This window comes from Canis lupus, chromosome 9, assembly GCF_011100685.1.
Source record: "Canis lupus familiaris isolate Mischka breed German Shepherd chromosome 9, alternate assembly UU_Cfam_GSD_1.0, whole genome shotgun sequence".
Lineage (NCBI taxonomy): Eukaryota > Metazoa > Chordata > Mammalia > Carnivora > Canidae > Canis > Canis lupus.
This window is the reverse complement of record NC_049230.1, coordinates 33,013,471-33,032,885: the sequence shown is the minus strand read 5'-3', so window position 1 is coordinate 33,032,885 and position 19,415 is coordinate 33,013,471. Positions and strand designations below refer to the sequence as shown.

The 19,415-nt window shown below is 37.1% G+C and overlaps 1 protein-coding gene and 1 long non-coding RNA gene across 7 annotated transcripts in view; one reads left to right on the top strand and one right to left on the bottom strand.

Annotated features, from left to right (window-relative positions):
* Positions 1 to 500: 500 nt before the first annotated feature.
* LOC111097406 lies at positions 501 to 3,858 on the bottom strand. Its single transcript, XR_005364593.1, has 4 exons — positions 3,808 to 3,858; positions 2,051 to 2,168; positions 1,468 to 1,561; positions 501 to 1,295 (listed from the first exon to the last, which is right to left on the bottom strand). It is a non-coding gene; the product is annotated as an uncharacterized LOC111097406 (long non-coding RNA).
* Positions 1,019 to 19,415, top strand: part of RNF43 (ring finger protein 43) — a 65,440-nt gene continuing 47,043 nt past the window's right edge. For 2 of the 6 annotated variants that reach the window (XM_038547884.1, XM_038547882.1), the window contains exon 1: positions 1,019 to 3,313. In XM_038547884.1, the coding sequence (XP_038403812.1) occupies positions 3,062 to 3,313 (252 nt within the window). In that variant the 5' untranslated portion in view covers positions 1,019 to 3,061. Of the gene's footprint in view, positions 3,314 to 6,435; positions 6,478 to 15,574; positions 15,709 to 16,952; positions 17,065 to 19,415 lie in introns of those variants that run through there. The other 4 variants (XM_038547887.1, XM_038547883.1, XM_038547888.1 and 1 more) reach the window with 4 other exon arrangements.

Below are 19,415 nucleotides of genomic sequence, written 5' to 3'. Positions count from 1 at the left end.
CATTTGTACAGTTTGGAGAGATGTCAATAGGTCAGAAATGAAATGGACAGTCAAATATAATCTGGTAAATTTGAAAATTCAAATTTTAGAAACATATATTAGAAACTGTTGCATTCTAATGACAAAGTAACTAAAAGGGTTATAGTTCATGATTGTGGTAGTTAGCCAAAAATTGGTTTCCTTTTTGCCTACATGCTTCCCATTAAGCATATATATTTTATACCTTTGCTTGTATTAATGACATAGACTTACTTGCAATCTTACATTGAGGGCATAGGTGTGATCTATAGTATTATTTCACTTTCAGGCATGAGAAGAAAATAACAGGTTCTAGACCTCTGATATCAACCTGCTCTAAAAGCTCTAAAAGATCACACACATAGGTGTGATCTATAGTATTATTTCACTTTCCAAAGGCATGAGAAGAAAATAACAGGTTCTAGACCTCTGATATCAACCTGCTCTATACAGGCACAGTTTAGAAAAGAGCTCCTGAATTTAAATAAGTAAAAGCTGAAGAAAAACTATGTACAAAATGGACAGGGTTCTTGCCGGGGTAGCATACATGAGACAGCAATAAGTACTATAGCACTGGATCACTTTATTCTAGCTTTGTGCCATTCATAGACGCTAAAATCCAAAAAGAGCAGAAATCCCTCTGAACTCATATTTGCAAAATCTTGAATCCACTCTTTCATGTTCTGGGTTTTTATTATTTCATTCCCTTTATTTCATTATACCACCGTTTATGTTCTCTTGGGTGTGTTCTACTGCCTAGATACCTGTTTGACATGTATCAAACAGCTTGCTTACCCAGAGAAAATGATTGAGCATTGAATTGGATGCAGTTTGACTGTGGCTCAATAGAGGGAGTAGGGGAGCTGAGAGAGCGGAGAGGAAAAGAACGTGTCTGGCTCTGTAAGTGTGCGTGCACTCAAGCCCTCGCCTTAGCCAGCCAGGAGGAGGGGCGGGCTGGGGAGAGGAGCGGGTGGTTGCCTCTAGCTGCTCCACCCTCACTTTGTGTCAGCAGGTAGAGAGCGTGATTGCAGTCCCAGGGGAGGGAGTCGAGCTAGAACACCAATTACAAACCACAGGCTTCCTCCTCTAGGGAGTTGATCCAGAATTGTCTTTCTGGAAGGGAAGCACTCGAATCTTTCCGAACTTTCCAAGCCCATCCATGATTCAGAGACACTGCTTTCTCCCTCTGGGATTTTCTGTGTTCCTGGTAGTGAATTGTTGCTGATGTATTTGCTACTTTGCTTCTTTTCTCTCTCAGGATTTGATCATTTTATATGCTGTTCGGGGAGAAAAAGAACTTTTGTTAGAAAGGAGATTTCAAAAATGATTTTGGATCCTTTATAAGTGCTTTTAGAGTTCTTGGGAACAGTAGCTCTAAGCCTGGAGTAAATGTTTGCCTTTGACCTGCATGGATTATTTTTTCAGGCTGCGGAATTTCTCGGCACCTACCTGCAGTGTGGGGCCCTTGATCTGGTTGCAGAGTAAGAAGGTGGAAGAATGAGCTGTACTTGGTTAAGCAGTTGAAACCTTTTTTGAGCAGGACCTATAAAAGCATAATTGAATTTGTTTCACCCCCGTGGATTCCGGTGGGCCCGACAGCACAACAGGTTTGCAGATTTCTTTTGAAATTCTTATTTTTCTCCCTCTGCCTCAGCAAAAGAGAAGGATCTATATAACAGGTTCATGTTCAATTGCTTGGCTTTTCACCACTTATTCCGAAGACTTTATAAGTTTTTTGTTTTTTTTTTAACTTGACCTCTGAACACAGTGGGCTTTGTGGTTGAAGTGCATTTTTATTTCCTGAAGGGTACACATTTTAATATCTTAGAACTAAGATTTTGTTTGTACAAAGACCTAAATTCTCAAGTGTGCCTAGAAATAGCACAGATCTGCTCTACTCAGGCTTATTTTTACTTTTTCAGGATGTTCTACTTAGAGCCTGTAGACTAATCACCTCCCTACTCCCCCTATCTTTTATTCCCCACCCCCTCAAAGAATTTGAAAACGTGTTAGGAATAGTCCTTTGTTTTACCTAAGAACGTAGAAAATTACAGATTACAAGATCTGGATAATAAAGTAGTTTCCAAAAGCATCTCATGGGAAATCAAAGTGCTTGGCATTCTCAAGCAGGAGAGTAAAAGCTGGAATCCCTAAGATAGAACGGAAAATAAAGATAGAAATATCAATTTTAACTGGAAAAATAATTGGAAAGCTAACTTTTTCAAATACTCTTATGATTTTGAAAGTTGGAAAAGGCAATGATACTCAGGATTATCCTGTAATATGTGAAGACATATAAATTGGCATCTAATTTATAGACAAATTTAGGTAGAACATTAAAATGATAGTATATTTAACTTCATGAAAAGTATAAATTCAATGGGCCTAGAACTCTGGCTACACTAAAAAAAGTTTAATGTGAAAACTTTTGAATACATGTCATAGCATCTTTGGACATCTCTCGAAGTGTGGCCTGAAGTATCGTACCCTCTCCTCCATTAAAAAAAAAAAATCTCTCCTTTACCATTGACAATTTTGTGGCTTAGGAAGGACCATCTCTTCATTTTCCAAGCTGGCTTTTTTCATTCTCCTCTGCAATGCTTGGCTTTAGTTGTTTACTTTGCCTTGTTTTGTTCATTAACATTGGGTTTAGCGGTTCAGCAACTTGATGCATATGGAAGACCAGCACCAAGTGAATTGACATAATAATAATTCAGGATGTGACATTCAACTTCAAGCAAAGTTGGAAATTCCAAAGAGAAGTGGTGATATCTTTACAAATCATAGTGAAGATGGGAGAAAATGACATATCTGCAGCAGAAGTGGGCTGAAAACACCCTCTTCTTCCCTGACAGATCAGGAATGCCACCTGTTCTTGGGAATTTATTTTAGAAAAAGGAAGAGCCAAAACTACGACTTGGCTTTCAGAAACCAAAGCATAAATTGTCTTTTCCTCCCATTTGTCTGGATCTGAGAACCTGCATTTGGTATTAGCTAGTGGAAGCAGTATGTATGGCCGAAGTGCATTGCTGCAGCTGGTAGCATGAGTGGTAGCCACCAGCTGCAGCTGGCTGCCCTCTGGCCCTGGCTGCTGATGGCTACCCTGCAGGCAGGCTTTGGACGCACAGGACTGGTATTGGCAGCAGCGGTGGAGTCTGAAAGATCAGCAGAGCAGAAAGCTATTATCAGAGTGATCCCCTTGAAAATGGACCCCACAGGAAAACTGAATCTCACTTTGGAAGGTGTTTTTGCTGGTGTTGCTGAAATAACTCCCGCAGAAGGAAAATTAATGCAGGTAAGGATAATTTATTATATTTCACTTTCCATCTGTCCAAAATATGCCTTTCTTCTTTTTTGTCTCTCAAATCAAATACAAGAGCTTCTGCTGTTTAGTTTTGTTTATCTTTTAAGGGTATTGCCTTATTGGCCTTCTAAAACAAATTCTTAATTTATACTAAAGAAGAAACATATAAAATTCCATGTTTTAGAAGATCATCTGCTTATTTTTAATGCTGATATTACATTGTCTTTTTAGATTCATGTAATAAGGCCATTCTTTGCAAGTGATGTATTCTGGGGCCCATTTTTTGATAGATTAAATATATAGACTTATATTTAATTGACCCAAGGATCGGACTTCATATCCTGTTTAAATTTGAAGTGAACACTGAGGAGGTTGATTTTTTTTTATTGAGGTAAAATTGGTATATAACATTAATTTCAACTGTACAACATAATAATTTGATATTGTATACATTACAAAGTGATCACCACAATAAGTCTAGTTACCATCTGTTGCCATACAATTTTAAGGAGGTTACAATGGTCAGCAGCACCCTGAGATTCTAGAATGTCTTTGGAACATATTTGATCATCATATCACTTTTAAAATTCAATCAAGCTTGAATGTTACGGCTGGCTTTATACCACGTGTAGCACTCTATTGCTAACCCCAAAATGGAGAGGACTATGTTACAAAATGGACACAAGGTGTAAAATTGCCTCCTTTGGTCTTGTCTACACATAATTTTATTTTGAAAACTTTTTAATTCAACATTTGTTCTTTATTCACCCACCAAGCTTTTCAGACACAGTTTCTTAGGCTTTTACACTGTGAATTTTGCCTATAATTCATTCATAGCCTATTCTTTATGTATCAAATTTATGAACTGACTGGGGCCATAGATTTTCATAGGTTAATTGCTCATTCCCCATGGTGAAGAGAGAGCCTAAAGGGCTGTACTTTTTTACTGTGGCATTCTAGTGTCTTATTCCATAGAACTATGAAATATTATTGCTTAATATTCATTTTATAAAAGGGCGGCTCTTGCTATAGCTCTTGGACATAGGTTAAAATGTTATTAAATATGATTTATTTCAATATCCAGCCTCAGATTTTAATTTTGTGATATGAACAGAACCAAAGTATTGTTTGCATTTAAATTGTTGTCTACTTAAAGAAGGTGAGAAAATTTAACAAATTATAGAACTCTCTTTTCCAAACATGGGATTTTACATTATATGATTTTGTGGTTCTTTAAGATCACTTTTTAGGCAATATTTTGACACTGGGATAAATGAAGTGGAAGGATTAGATGAAATGGAAAAATAGAATAAAGAATGTATCTGGAAAAAATGGCAAAAGAATTTTTGGACAAGAGCCTATTTATTCATTTAAACTCTAGGATGGAATTAGGAATATTTATAGGTTGAGGGACGTCTGGGTACCTCAGCGGTTGGGCGGCTGCCTTCGGCTCAGGTCCTCAGAGCATGATCCTGGGGTCCTGGAATTGAGTCCCCTGTCTGGCTCCCTGTGGGGAGTCTGCTTCTCCCTCTGCTTATGTCTCTACCTCTCTGTCTCTCTCATGAATAAATAAATAAAATATTTTTTTAAAAAAGGAATACTTACAGATTGAAATTACAAATCATTTTGAATATAATTGGAAAGGAAATTTTCTTCCTGACTTTGTCTAGTTAATATCCTGAAGCATAACGTATGTGCCTCATTTTCATTTTTATCTCTAATTTTACTATAGAACCATATTTTGATATATCTGAGGTCTTTGGGAGCCATACTAAGCCATGTGTCTTATTAATGTCCTGTGGCGGCATGTTCATGGGTTAATTATATGATGCAGGGGATCCCTGGGTGGCTCAGCGGTTTAGCGCCTGCTTTTGGCCCAGGGCATGATCCTGGAGTCCCGGATCAGGTCCCACATCAGGCTTCCTGCGTGGAGCCTGTTTCCCCCTCTGCCCATGTCTCTGCCTCTCTCTCTTTCTGTGTCTCTCATGAATAAATAAATAAAATCTTTTAAAAATCTTAAAAAAAATTATGATACATAAAATAGTGTCTCTTTTATTTTAAATGTGTTGTCTTCTGTTATAAAGCTCTGTGTATTTATAAAGGAAAAGGTGTATAACAGAGACTAGCTGGGATTCTCTCTACCATTCATTATTTTACCAATCTTTATCACATCTTCTCCTATTCTACCTTTCTTCTCATTCTGGTAAATCCTGCTGATTTTTTCTTTTTTTTAGCTGTTAATTTTGAACATATCAGTATACTTTAAATGTTGTTTCTTTACTTAGTGAAGGGGGAATTTCATTGTATCTATTATTTAGCAAGGCCTTACATGCTTTATTAGAGGGTGGTTTTGCATAGTTGGCAATTTTTAGTCTTTCTTCACTTTTTCTGTTCACATAAGCCTCTTTTTTAGGTCATTAATAAGTTTGTATACTAGGCTAATATTAATCACTGGATACTATCAATATTGGTCCTGGTTTATTGTCTCTGAGTCAATTTTTAATCCACAATAGTTACTAAGTTTTCCTAATAGCCTCTTTTGAGAGACTTTATTTTAAAAATACAAAAACCTTTTGAATGATATGCATCCGTTCTTCTTTACCTGCCATTTGATTAATTCTTTCAAAGAACTCTAGTGTGTTAGGGACACATGGTTTACACTTGTAGAATCCATGCTGTTTGTTCCTTATCAGATTACACTGCAGCTCAGGTTTACTCAACTGTGGTTAACCAAGCCTCCCATTTAACTGAAGTTTGCATCTCTCAGAGCTGTGCTTTGCTGCACTTCAGCTTGCTTGATAGATAGCTGTACCCTGTGTCACAAATCTGAAGGCAGTCTTCTCTGTTGGCTTTTATGAATTTTAGATAATTTTATGTATCCTCTGCCTATGAATTATTCTAGGTGCCTATTAAGGTTGATTGTCTCTAAAGATGTAGTCAGGCCTTGTTAAATTGGGGGTGCTATGCATTGGGAAATGTAAAGATACAAGAACTGTGATTTAAAAAAACAGTACCCTTGTTGTGGTTTCTGGAATTCCCAGAGAGTTTCAGAAAACCTGACATTTCTTTATATTTTGTTCAATTAATCCCTGTCAGGGAAACTTTCCAGATCTCCTAATTCCTTGTCTGTGTCTGATAAAAAGGACTAAATGATGGTGAGTATAACTTTTTACTGTTTTTATTTTTCATTTGAATATATATATATTTTTTCCTGGTTTATACCACTGTAGATGGAAAATGTGGTAGATCTTATGCATTGTCTAACTGTCCAGTTTTCTGGTTTATTTACTCTTGTCAAGATTTGTTTCTATATTTCTAGTAACATGGTTGCTACCACTTCTATAAATGATTATAGTCCTATTTTCTTTTTCGATTCTTACTCCTTACTTATAAATGTCACACAGAGGGACAACTCAAAATCGATCTTTTTCCTCGAAGCAAAAGAGCGAGATTCCTATTAGCATAGCATGAGAGGTCAACGTTCTTTGATTGTCATACTCTTCCTGCTCAGCGGGTTGTCCTGGATTTTCTTAGACTCAAGGATAAAGTTATGATCAAGATTAGAATGTACTGTCCTGAGGCTTCAGACTTACAGTGGGAACTGTGGTGGTTAGCTTTTGGCCACAAGCAGCGAACACCTCCTGGACAAATTCCCCCTTGTGCATTGTCTCTGCTTGCCCCTTAATTTACCTTTTAGTCAACATGTAGCTATCCTATCTTTGCATTTTTGCTTTATTTGTAGTCAGAACCTGAAATGAATAATTTGAGGAGGGAGAGAAATCTTTATGATTAAGGCTCTGGCCAAAGCCAGAGAGACAATGCTTTAGGTAACTATAGTTGACAAAATGACTACACTGTGACTCAAGGGACATGACTTTTAGCTCTGACTCTGTCACTAAGTAGTTGGGTGTTTTGGGACAAAATGGTTTTTACCTTTCTAGGCTATAGATTCCCCATCTGTAAAAATGAGAGACTCAAATATAATAGTGCATTGCAAACTTGTGGTAGTCATTTTACATGTATTATTAGCTCATTGCATCCTCATAATAACTTCGTGAGAGAAGTACAAAACTTTTATTCTTCACATTTGACAGATAAGGAAACTGAGACTCAAAGTGTTATTATCTGCCAAGGTCATGTGGCTAGTAGGTGGCATACTTGGGAGCGTGAACCCCAGAGCCCAAGGTTTTTCAGCTCTAAAATTCTGGGCATCAAAGAATGCTACAAATGAACAGAATACCAGTGTGGGCTATATATATAAATGATTCATTTATTTCCAGACTAGAAAGGAATGAAAATGATGAGTACTGGTTTCTGAGGTTGACCCAGAATACCCAATATCCTGCTAATTTCTAATAATCTCTGTTCCTTCCCTTTCTCTCATTTGTGTTTCATTTGCAAAGATATTTGTAAATCAGATTGTTTATTTAATCAGTATCTACCTTTTCATGTAACAGCTTTCATTAGCTTTCTCTTCATTTTATAACAGACCATGGTAAACCATCTAATACAGGAACCTGGCATCATAAATTTTAAAATAGCATATGCACTGAGTGCACAAGTTGGAGCCCCTTGGAAGTAGAGATTTCAAAGTTTTGGGATTTTGTTTTGAGACCAGCCTTTAAAAGAAGAGTAAATATTCAAGGCACAGTCAACTCTCAGTTATTTATATTAATGGAGGTACAGAAAAACCAATTAATTTATAATTGACTTTGGAACAGAGTCAGAAGTACACCCATCAGATACAGTTCCGCTGTGTGCACTACTAACAATCTTAGATACTTGCCTTCTACGGTCCTAGCTCAGAGCCTCTCTTGATTTGGCTTTGTTGTTAGAAGCCTGGCACCCAGAGGAGAGAAGAAAGCTACAGAATATTTTTAATGATAATTTTTCAAGTTAAGGTATCTCTTTTATAAGCACCCATAAAGCAGATTTGTATACATAATAGTTCTTTATTTCATGTGGAAATCCAGCAAATATTTTGTAAATTCAAATTCATAAGTCTCTGTGGTTAATAGGAATCAATAAATGAGCTGTACCTTTGGCTATTACACCTATCAGGCTATTTAGTGTTTAGCTGATTCTGGGGGTAGACATTTCCTTGTTTTTTGCAGTAAAGTGTTTGCATGTGTGCTGTAATTTTTTTCTTTATGTAAAAATTAGCCATAGTTTACTTAAAAAAAAAAAGATTATTTATTTGAGAGAGAGTGTGGGGTAGGTAGAGTGGGAAAGGGAGAGTCCTAAGCAGACTCTGTGCTCAGCATGGAGCCTGATGTGGGGCTCTACGCAGGGCTTAATCTCACAACCCTGAGATTGTGAGCTGAGCTGAAACCAAGAGTGAGATGCTTAACCAAGTGTACCACGCAGGCACCCCAGCCATAGTTTACTTTTTATATAGTATTAAAGACGTTTCTGGGGCTCTTGGTTTTTGTTGTTTTTGTTGTTTTTTAAGTAGCTCCATGCTAGGAGCCCAACACAGGGCTTGAACTCAACAACTCTGAGATCAAGACCTGGGCAGATATCAAGAGTCAGATGCTTAACTGACTGAGCCACCCAAGCACCCCTGTTTTTGTTTTTGTTTTTAATAGATGGGCTTTTGCATTTTACTCACTGGAAAGTGTTGGAACTTTTTTGTGCCCTTTTTTTTCTCTTATTTCCTTCAAATTGCTAAGTACAGTTGAGGAAAAAAGTGTTATAAATGAACACTATACTATTATAAATGTCCTGTTAGGAACCAGAATTGGTAGTGCAGGGAGGGTATTGTTAGAGAAGAGTGTGGTAATGATGTTCCATTGATTTTCTATGTTTTCTTCCAAGAAGTTTAAAATGATTTACAAATACCTGCAAGCCAAATAGGAACAAGTGATATTTACTCCATTTTACAGAAAAGGAAACATAATGGGAGAGAGAAAGCAAATAAATTATCCAAGAACAAAGCTGCACAGGGATAGACCCAGTCTTCTTTGCAGGAGATAGATGAATAGTCCAATTTTTAAGGTATCCAAGGATGTGGGTTTCTCTGGGATCAGTTCTCTGGAATGGGAATTCTAAAAAGCTAAAATATTGTCAAAGTCTGAGATATCTACTCTATTTGGGCCTATGCTGTTCAGTGTGATAACTCAGTCAAAAAACTATGGGTGAAACGGTTTGCCAACTTTATGTCTCAAAAAAAAACAATGAGCCCATGCTCTGATCTGCATTCATTGTTTTTTTCAGCATTGCTGAAGTCTAGGAAGGCCTCATTCCTCCTGAGCTCATATTCTTCCCTGCTTTGTTTTTCTTTATAAGCTTTGGCCATGTGACATACTATAATATTTTACTTTTGTACTTGTCTCTGTCCCCTCATTGGAATATGAGTTCTATGGAAGTAGGGACTTTTGTCTCCTTAGTTCAGAGCTGTATTCTTGGAAAGTAGTGCCTTAATATACTTAGTGCCTTAGACATAATAGTTACTCAATAATTATTTATTGAATAAATATAAGGAACAAGATGGTGGTGCTGAGTAACTCTAGTAGCTGGGAGATAACTTTAGGATGAAGCAGACTTATTTATGTCATCACATTTCTAAGTATACTACGAGGCCAATTATTTTGAGTGCTTTGGGTTTGATATAACACGCTTTATTCCTTTACTCCTCTGACTTACAGACAGCTTAGTATCTCCTTGATTGCTGCTTCCAAATTGTAAACATAGCTATAATCAATATGTTTGAGGTGCTCCTTTCCACAGTGTTTTTACACAGCATTTATTTGGTTTAATAGACCAACTTCTGCTTTTTAGGAAATTCTAATTTTTTATTTTTTAATTTTTTTTCGATTTTTAAAATTTGTTTATTCATGAGAGACACAGGTAGAGGGAGAAGCAGGCTCCCTGCAGGGAGCCTGATGCAGGACTCGATCCCAGGACTCCAGATCATGACCTGAGCTGAAGGCAGTGGAACAACCACTGAGCCACCCAGGTGTCCCAGAAATTCTAATTTTCTAAGAAATATTTATTGGGGTGCTGACTTTAAATCTGTAATTATAAAATATTGGCATATATCCAAAGGATTTCACTTTCTTGGTCGTAAGCTTTTGGCTCCCAATTCTGGTTTTGAGATACCCTAACAGTGATTTTTAATCCTTTTTTGGTGTCACAGACACCTTTGAGGATTTGAGAAAAGTTGCTGACCACATGTACTTAACATATAATTTTTCATAAAACCTCAGTGAATTGAAAGATATAGGGATCTAAGGATTCCAGATCAATGACTGTTATTCTAGACTAATCCCAATTATTTAAATAATACCAAATTCGCAAAACCGATTTACCCTCAGTTTACTTAATTTAAAAAGTATTTGTATAGGGGTACCTTGATGGCTCAGTCAGTTGGGTGGCCAACTCTTGATTTGATTTTATTTTTTATTTTTTTTTTTTTTAATTTTTATTTATTTATGATAGTCACAGAGAGAGAGAGAGAGGCAGAGACACAGGCAGAGGGAGAAGCAGGCTCCATGCACCGGGAGCCTGATGTGGGATTCGATCCTGGGTCTCCAGGATCGCGCCCTGGGCCAAAGGCAGGCGCCAAACTGCTGCGCCACCCAGGGATCCCTTGATTTGATTTTAGATCATGGTCTTGGAGTTGTGGGACTGGGCCCCTGTCAGGCTCTGTGCTCAGCATAGAGTCTGCTTGTCCCTCTCCCTGCCCCTCCCCCCCATTTTCACATGCTCGCTCTCTCTCTAAAATAAACAAAATTTTAAAGCAAAAGTGAATATATTACTTGAAGTCAAACAGACAACTATATTATGATATAGTTATAAGATGGATGGCCTGACCTAAGATGACCTCAGATGTAAAAATTGATATGACAAGGATCTACTTATGTTTTCTTAGTAGAGGAATTGTGCTCTCCAAATGTTTGTGGGTATATGTGTCTGTTTGATTACTAAATTCAAAAAACATAGGCTATAAAACTAACTTTAGTTACTTTCTATTTTTTTGGTTTCAATCCTTTGAGCTCTGTTGCTTTCCCTGGGATAGAATTCCTTGGGCACTTAAATTTCTGTTTGCTATAATGGAAAACTTTTTATCTTTTTAAAAAAGTTTATTGTTGCTTGCTCATTTATTTTTAAAAATAGCAGATAAGCTACTTTACCTACTCTAATTTTTATCTGGGTTCTAAACATTATAGTTCATGAATATATTTTGTTTTGTTTTGTTTGATACTTTTAATATATTAGAATTTGTGTTTAATATGCAAATTTGGAAACACCAAAATAAAGTGATTTAAGTTAGAGAGTTTTTTTGAGAATTATAAACACAGTCTCACATTTTTCTTGGAGATAGGAAATTAGATTATTTAGAAATTCTGGTCTCTGGAATCTGAGGCAGTAGTAATTGTTTAAGACGGCAATGTAATTATTTTCAAGACCACCATTCATTTTTTAAAAGTTTAGGATACTTCTGTTATGATGGAAAGCAGCCATAATACAACTGTAATTTAGGTAGCATATTTAGTTATCATGTGCCTACCAATTTTATGCATGCTTATATATCAAAAGGGTACTATTATGTATATATAATATATGATAATTGGGAAATACTATTGCTGTTGTTATTTCTGTAGAATAATCTGGATGAGACTGCAGGCTTTGTGTTTTATGCCTATTGATCTTGTTATTTCCTAAAAACAGATTATGGATTCCCATTCTTTTTTCTGTAAACCATTTTGTACAGTCTTGTTAATTACCCACTCAAAAAAGAGAGAGAGAGAGAGAGAGAGAGAAAAGGAAAAAAGAAATCTTTTATGTGATTCAGGTTTCAGGTTCTTTCATTTTTGTATCTTCTGCTTAGAACCATATTGGTATCTGACTTTACAATTCTGTGGCCAAGTTTTTATAAAACTTTGTGGAGGACTTTATTGGTCTTATACTAGAATTAAATCCTATTCAGTTTTCCTTACCTAGGGTAAAATACAGGGCAGGCTATTCCATTTGTAAAACATAATCATCAAATTTTAAACTAGAAAAAACACCTAATCCAATCATTTCATTTTACAGATGAAGAAATAGGGAGATTAGTAGTTTGCCAAAGAGCTGCCAATCTATTGCCTTATCTTACTAGCCAGCATTTTTACCAAGCCTTATTTATTTATTTTAAACTTTTTTGGGGGGTCATTGCAGGGCGATTAAAAGCAGATATTGGCAGAGACTTTCCCCTGAGCATTCCATTAAGAAGATATTATTATAGACTGCCATAGGTTCTCTTTCCTCTTTGATCCTAGTCAACCAGAAGGCATACTTTATAATAAGTGAACAAATACCTTACCACAACTTAGCATTATTTTACATGATGGGTATGTCATTTATTCTGCTGTAGAATCACTGTACACCAGATGGCCTGACGACCTGTATTGTTTCCTCAAAGCAGTAGAGAATTTTTATGAAATCTGGCCAAGAACCTTACTGAGACTGGGGACTGCACTAGATTATCTCAATGTCTTATAAGATGGATCTCCTACACTGTGGCAGTCCTGTAGGAATATAAAGAACAGCACCCTACCCTAATCCTACTGAGGAAAACAACAGAAGACAGTATAAGATAAATGCCAAGGAGAAATGCAGGCATGGATGCTTTAGAATACCAATTTTTATTCTCTTGGGAGTCTTTCAAATGACTGTGGTAGTTCTGTTTCACAGTCCTCTAGGACTGAAGAAAAAACAAACAAAAAACATAAGATTTTAACCCAGGCACCTTCAAGTAGCTTAAAGCTGGAGGACAACTATAAGCCAAACAGTCATACCTTCTAATTTCCACTGTTATCAGTTAAATATAGGTTATAATATTGCCTATATAAATATTCCTGTATGTATAATATTCATCTGTAGTGTTTTCCTTAGAATTTCAAATAAACATTATGGTTTTCTTCTCAAATTACAAACTTTCTAAAATGTACGAGAAATTCCTGTTTAGTTGTGGTAAAATTAAAAGAAAATTTAACTTTAAACAGAATTCAACATATTAGTCGTTCTGTTTGAATTGAGAATCTCACTAGCTCAGTTTTAGTTTACAGACTGTATAAAAGAAGAAATAAATACTATGTAGAAGGAGAATAGTATTTGAAGATAACCTCTGTTTAGCAAAATTTATTTCTAATACTGAGGTTTTAAAAAATGTTTGTGGTCACCAGTATCTGTTATTTCAATTCTTTAAATTGTGTTGTGACTTTAATATGAGGCATATAAACACTAAATCTAGAAGAATGTATGTGTCTGCTATGACAACAACAGCTCTGAAGTTAGTAAACTGTATGGTTTTTCGCATCATGTATTTTATCACCATTAGAGATTATGTAGAATTTAGTTATCTCTTGTGGATATATGAAAAGTCCATAGGTGACTTATGACCATTTAAAAAGTAAGTCACGGGCAGCCTGGGTGGCTCACCGGTTTAGCGCTGCCTTCAGCCCAGGGTGTGATCCTGGAGACCTGGGATCGAGCCCACATCAGGCTCCCTGCATGGAGTCTGCTTCTCCCTCTGCCTGTGTCTCTGCCTTTTTTTCTTTCTCTCTCTCTGTGTCTCTCATGAATAAATAAATACAATCTTTAAAAAAAATAAAAATAAAAAGCAAGTCACATAACCTATTATCTGTTGGGGTATGGTTGATAAGGTAACCAAATAATCTTTAAGATCCTTTCTAACTCTAAACATTGGGAGTTTATGTTTACCCTAGAAATAGACTTATTATATTAGGGGGACATGTAACTTGCTTATTTATTTCTTTCCCCTGAGATAAAATTTATTTGGTGGGTGGTACAAAAAATCTGACTAAATTCCTTAAAGCCACACAATAAGTTGGCAGCAAAATGAAGCATCAGACTCAGGTGCACTCCCAGTCCTCTGGTCCTATCGTTATGGTTCATGAATATATATATATATATATTTTTTTAATTTTTATTTATTTATAATAGTCACAGAGAGAGAGAGAGGCAGAGACACAGTCAGAGGGAGAAGCAGGCTCCATGCACCGGGAGCCCGATGTGGGATTCGATCCCGGGTCTCCAGGATCGCGCCCTGGGCCAAAGGCAGGCGCCAAACCACTGCGCCACCCAGGGATCCCTCATGAATATATTTTGTTCACAAAATAAACTCATGCAAAAATGAGTTTTCCTCTGTAGATTTATATTTTAAAATATCTGTAGTGAATTGGGGACCCTTATTCTAAATTCTTCATCAAAGGATCACAGTGACCAAACCACACTGATTTCAATCGTGAGCCTCCATCTAAGTGAATCTGAACCTTTGAAAAGGCTTGGAAAAGCCACTGATAACCTAGAGCCAATCGGGGCCATAGTAGTAAAAGGATGATGTGTCTGATTCTAAAATACTTTGTGAAGTTGAATTATCAGGGATAAGCTGAATAATTATACTTTAGGATTTCAGAGCAACTGATAGGTGTTTGTGTATGGGGCTGGGTTATAGAGCTCTAGTCTGTAAGCATCTGGAGGCATCTGGGAAGAGTGGAAATGGGGCCATCTGATTAATAACTATGCCTTGTTATTTAAACCGTGACTTTCTGCATTGAATATCCCCCAGAGCTGGAAAACTTCCGCTGGCAAAAAAAAAAGGGAGGGGGGGCTGCCATGCTGTTGCTGAGGGCCATACAGTAGACACAAAAGCTCCTTCTTACAGGCCTGCAGCAGAGGCAGCCTGTACAGGCAGGCCCCATCCTCTCAAAGACTGGGAATCTGATTCTTTCCCCAGGGGGTTTCCAACTAGTTTGCACTTCAGAAAAATCTTTTCTTTCTCCTGCTGTTCACGCCCTGCAAAGAATTTTCTTCCAACCAAAGAAATTGTTCTATAATCAAAGATCCTTGTCCTTGGTTGTTGGACATCAAAGAAAGTTTGGAGGAGACTGGGGGATTATGTGAGTGCCTAGAATTTATTCTGAATGCAAACTTGCAACATTAGCAAGTCCCCCAAAGAATATACTTATCTCAGAGAGAGCCTAATATAACTGAGTGTATACTCCTCCTTGATTGGTTGTACTCCAGTAAGATACAAATGAAATGAATAGCTCTATCTGGACTTAATTCCTGTATGTTTGGTTCTTGAGGTTCTTACTGGAATTTACCGTTACTCTACCTGCCCTTTTAAAACCTGGTATTGGGAAACATGAAGATCTATTGGTAAACTTGAAATGATAAAAAAAAAAAAAAAATCTTTTTTAACCTTCAGTATTTCAACTTTTGGGAATTTGGGGTTTCTCCCAGGGTCGTTGATGATATCACCAATGTCAGGAGCCACATTCCCTGCATTCCCTGCTGTCTCTGAGGTGTTGATGATGTCATTTCTCTCACAAAGGAAAACCTCAGCACCCTGAGGGCCTGAACTCAGGTCTTGGCAGGTAAATGAAGGAGGAACTTACTTCTGGATTTAAACTGTTTGATTGACTCAGGCATAAAGACGCACAACCATGTTATGTACTAGCTTCACAGCCTCATCTCTGGAACCTGAATAGATCATTTATTGTTTAGGGAGAATTAACATTGTAACTTCAAGAAATTATTTTCTGGATCAGAACAATGATTAATTTAATATTTTGGTTCTTGCAGTCAGGACATTTAAAGGCTGTTGTTCTAAGAGATTATGCTCCTTTTTAAATATCTTCTGAATCCATGAATTTTTCCAGGCTTTTCTGGAATCCATTTATAGATTATCTGACTTTGCTTCCTAGAGTAGATTAACAACAACAAAAACAAGAATTAGAAAAAATAAAGTGACAGGACAGATTTAGGCAGAGTTGTATCCTGGGCAAAGTACATTCTTGTTATTTTAATCTTGGCTCTGTGGTTATGAACAGAAGAGAGTATTTGGTCTAGGAGACTTCCAATCTCTTCTGTCCCTTCATTGCAACCACAAAGTAGTGGTTGGAAATAGAATTCCAGGAACACCAAAAATGCTCACAGTTTCCAATAGTGGCAGCTCTAGTCCCGCCACAAGGATTCTTTGAGCACTCTTCCTCAGAGCCTTCTTATGTCTTTGTGGTTAGGAACCTACATCGTCAATCACAAAGGCTTGTCCTGAAGACAAACCTGGTAAAAATGTCAATTGTCTTTCTTTGACACGAAAAACAATCCTTTATATTTTTACTCTGTTCTAAACTAATATGCTCTAGGTTTTTAGAGAAAGACAGTGTATCATCCACTTCATTCTCACAAAATTTTAAGTGCATTAGTTTGTACTAGGAAGGTAAGTCAGGATGTATGGGATAGGCAAGATTTGCCAGAGGTTTTTATTCCACTCAGCAGTGTTAAACTAACTTGCCCGTGTTACTCCTGTGTAGGTATTCAATTACAGTTTGGGTTGTTGTTTTTTTTTTTACACTAAGAATGTATGGGTAAAATTCACTGAAATTTAAGAATCCCTTTTTAAACGTTTGTAAGGGGGAATAGGGAATTGAACTGTAAAGGGAAGAGCTGAACCTGCAACCTTTCATTACTGTAATCTTATTTCTCCTGAGTTGATGTGTACTTGAACCAAATTAATAACATTATATGAAATGCCCTAGTTTTTCCACCAATGTCAGTCTTAAAAGTATGGAACAGGATTTGGCATTTTGTTTCCATTTTTATTGTTTTGTTTTCTAAGGGGAAGTTTGAATTGGAGCCTGTCTGGCAGGATTCCATACTTCTACCAAACCACCTGTCCTGGCAGAGACAATGGAATCAAAAGTCAAGTTCTTTATGACTGCACCTGCCTTGTAAGTGCTGCCAGAAGATCTGATTTTCTCCTGTAGCCAAACTCTACCCAGAAATTATAGTATTTGGCACCTAAACAGTAGGTGCATACACCCAAAAACATGGATGTCCTAATTTCAGGAGGACTCATACTAGTTCTCTGTTGACTTCTGAGATAGTCTTTTACATCATATTCAATGATTATTTTACTATTTATCAAATGGAAGCAATGTAACTTTCTGGTTCACTGGTTTCGAGATTTTTGTCAGGATCTACCAATGATGATGGATCAGTTTGGTAATTTATTATTTAGAAATTGCCTTCTGCAATTATGCCTCTGCTAAGGATGAAGGAGAATATGATCTACTTAAAAGAGATCAGGAACATTATGTCCAAAGTCAGAACACCATGTAGTTTTCTAGGAGAAGCTAACCATTTGTCCTTGCTTCTTTTTCCATTTCCAGAAATGTAAGTTACCCTATGGGTCACCAGTTGAATGCTGTCTTGATGAGGCAATTGTTTTGGAGGCCAACTAACTTCCTGGATTAGGACATTTTCCTTTTGAATTATCAGAGTGTATCTTGGGTTCCCTTAAGGTAGTTACTTCACTGTGCTCTAACTTTATGTGTAACTGGAGGCCTTCTGGCCTAAGAACATAATTTCTGCCACCAATCAGATGAATGAAAATAATATGCCCACTGGGGCATCTGGGTGGCTCAGTGGTTGAGCATCTTGCCTTTGGCTCAGGGCATGATAGAGTCCCACATTAGGCTCCCTGCGAGGAGCCTGCTTCTCCCTCTGCCTGTGTCTCTGCCTTTCTCTGTCTCTCATGAATAAATAAATAAAATCTTAAAAAAAAAAGGAATATGCCCACAAAATAGTGCTTTTTGCACAGTATTCAAATATAATGATATAGTAATAAGACATAAAGGGTGCTCTAAAATGAGTGACAAAAAAAATAAAATAAAATAAAATGAGTGACAACATCCTACAGTGAACAGAGCTATCAGTAGACTCGTGTTTTGTTATGGTTTTTGTAAATATATATTTATTTATTTTAGGGAGGGCACAGAATGGGGTGCAGAGGGGGAGAGGGAGAGAGAAACTTAAGGAGGCTCCACACTGAGTGTGGAGCCCAATGTAGCTCCCAGTGTGGGCCTAGTGTGGGGCTCGATCTCATGACCCTGAGATTACCACCTGAGCTGAAAACCAAGAGTCCAGCTTGACCAACTAAGCCATCCAGGTACCCTAGTAGTCTTGTGTTTTAATCTCAGCTCTAATCCTTAAGGAAAATTGCTTAAGTTCTTTGAGTCTCTGTCCTCATGAATAAAATAGGGATAATACATGCCTGGGTGGCTCAGTTAAGTGTCCAACTCTTGGTTTCTGCTCAGGTCAAGATCTCAGGGTCTTGAGATTGACCATACTCAGTGTGGAGCTTACTTCTCTCCTTTTCTCTTTCCCTCCACACTCAGTGTGGAGCTTACTTGTGTCCTTTTCTTTTTCCTTCTCCTTCTGTCCCTCCCCCTACTCACACTTGCTCTCTCTCAAATAAATAAATAAATATTTTTAAAATATTTTTTTAAATTTTTACTTATTTATGATAGTCACAGAAAGAGAAAGAGAGGCAGAGACACAGGCAGAGAGAAGCAGGCTCCATGCACCGGGAGCCCGATGTGGGAATCGATCCTGGGTCTCCAGGATCGCGCCCTAGGCCAAAGGCAGGCGCCAAACCGCTGCGCCACCCAGGGATCCCTGAACTGGACACTCTTAAGGCTCACCCTTCACTCCAGATACAAATAAATAAATATTAAAAAAATAAAAGTACTTAAAATTAAATAAGGATAATAGTAATTGTCTTCCAACCTGAAATGAAATGAGAATTGTCTTTGAAAATTGCAAATGTAAGGTATTAATAGTAATTGGACTTAAACTCTTTCTCATTCACCTAATTACTGTTAAGAAATATTATTAAGCGTTATTGATTTAAGTTCAGTTAGCCTATTTGAATTCAATTTGGCATTATCCTAAAATAACTAAGAATAAGACTATTTCTATTTTTTTATTTCTATTTTTTATGTAGCTAAAAATATAATGCTTTAGATTCAAACATTTGTGGGCCTAAAGGCTGATGAAATGTTACCATGATATAGTAACAGGTAGCCTTCATGGCTTAGAGAATGACTAATGGCATATGGGTCCTAGGTTAGGAACTTAAGTTCTATTGCTGCCCTGCTTCTGCCATGGTGAATCACTTGCCTGTCCTGGACCTTTGTACATGTAGCTGTTCTATATTGTTGAGCTTCCTTCTAGGATCAATGAGGTGATTACTGACACAACACAGAACAGCTACTTTCTAAGTTTTTACTTCTCAGAT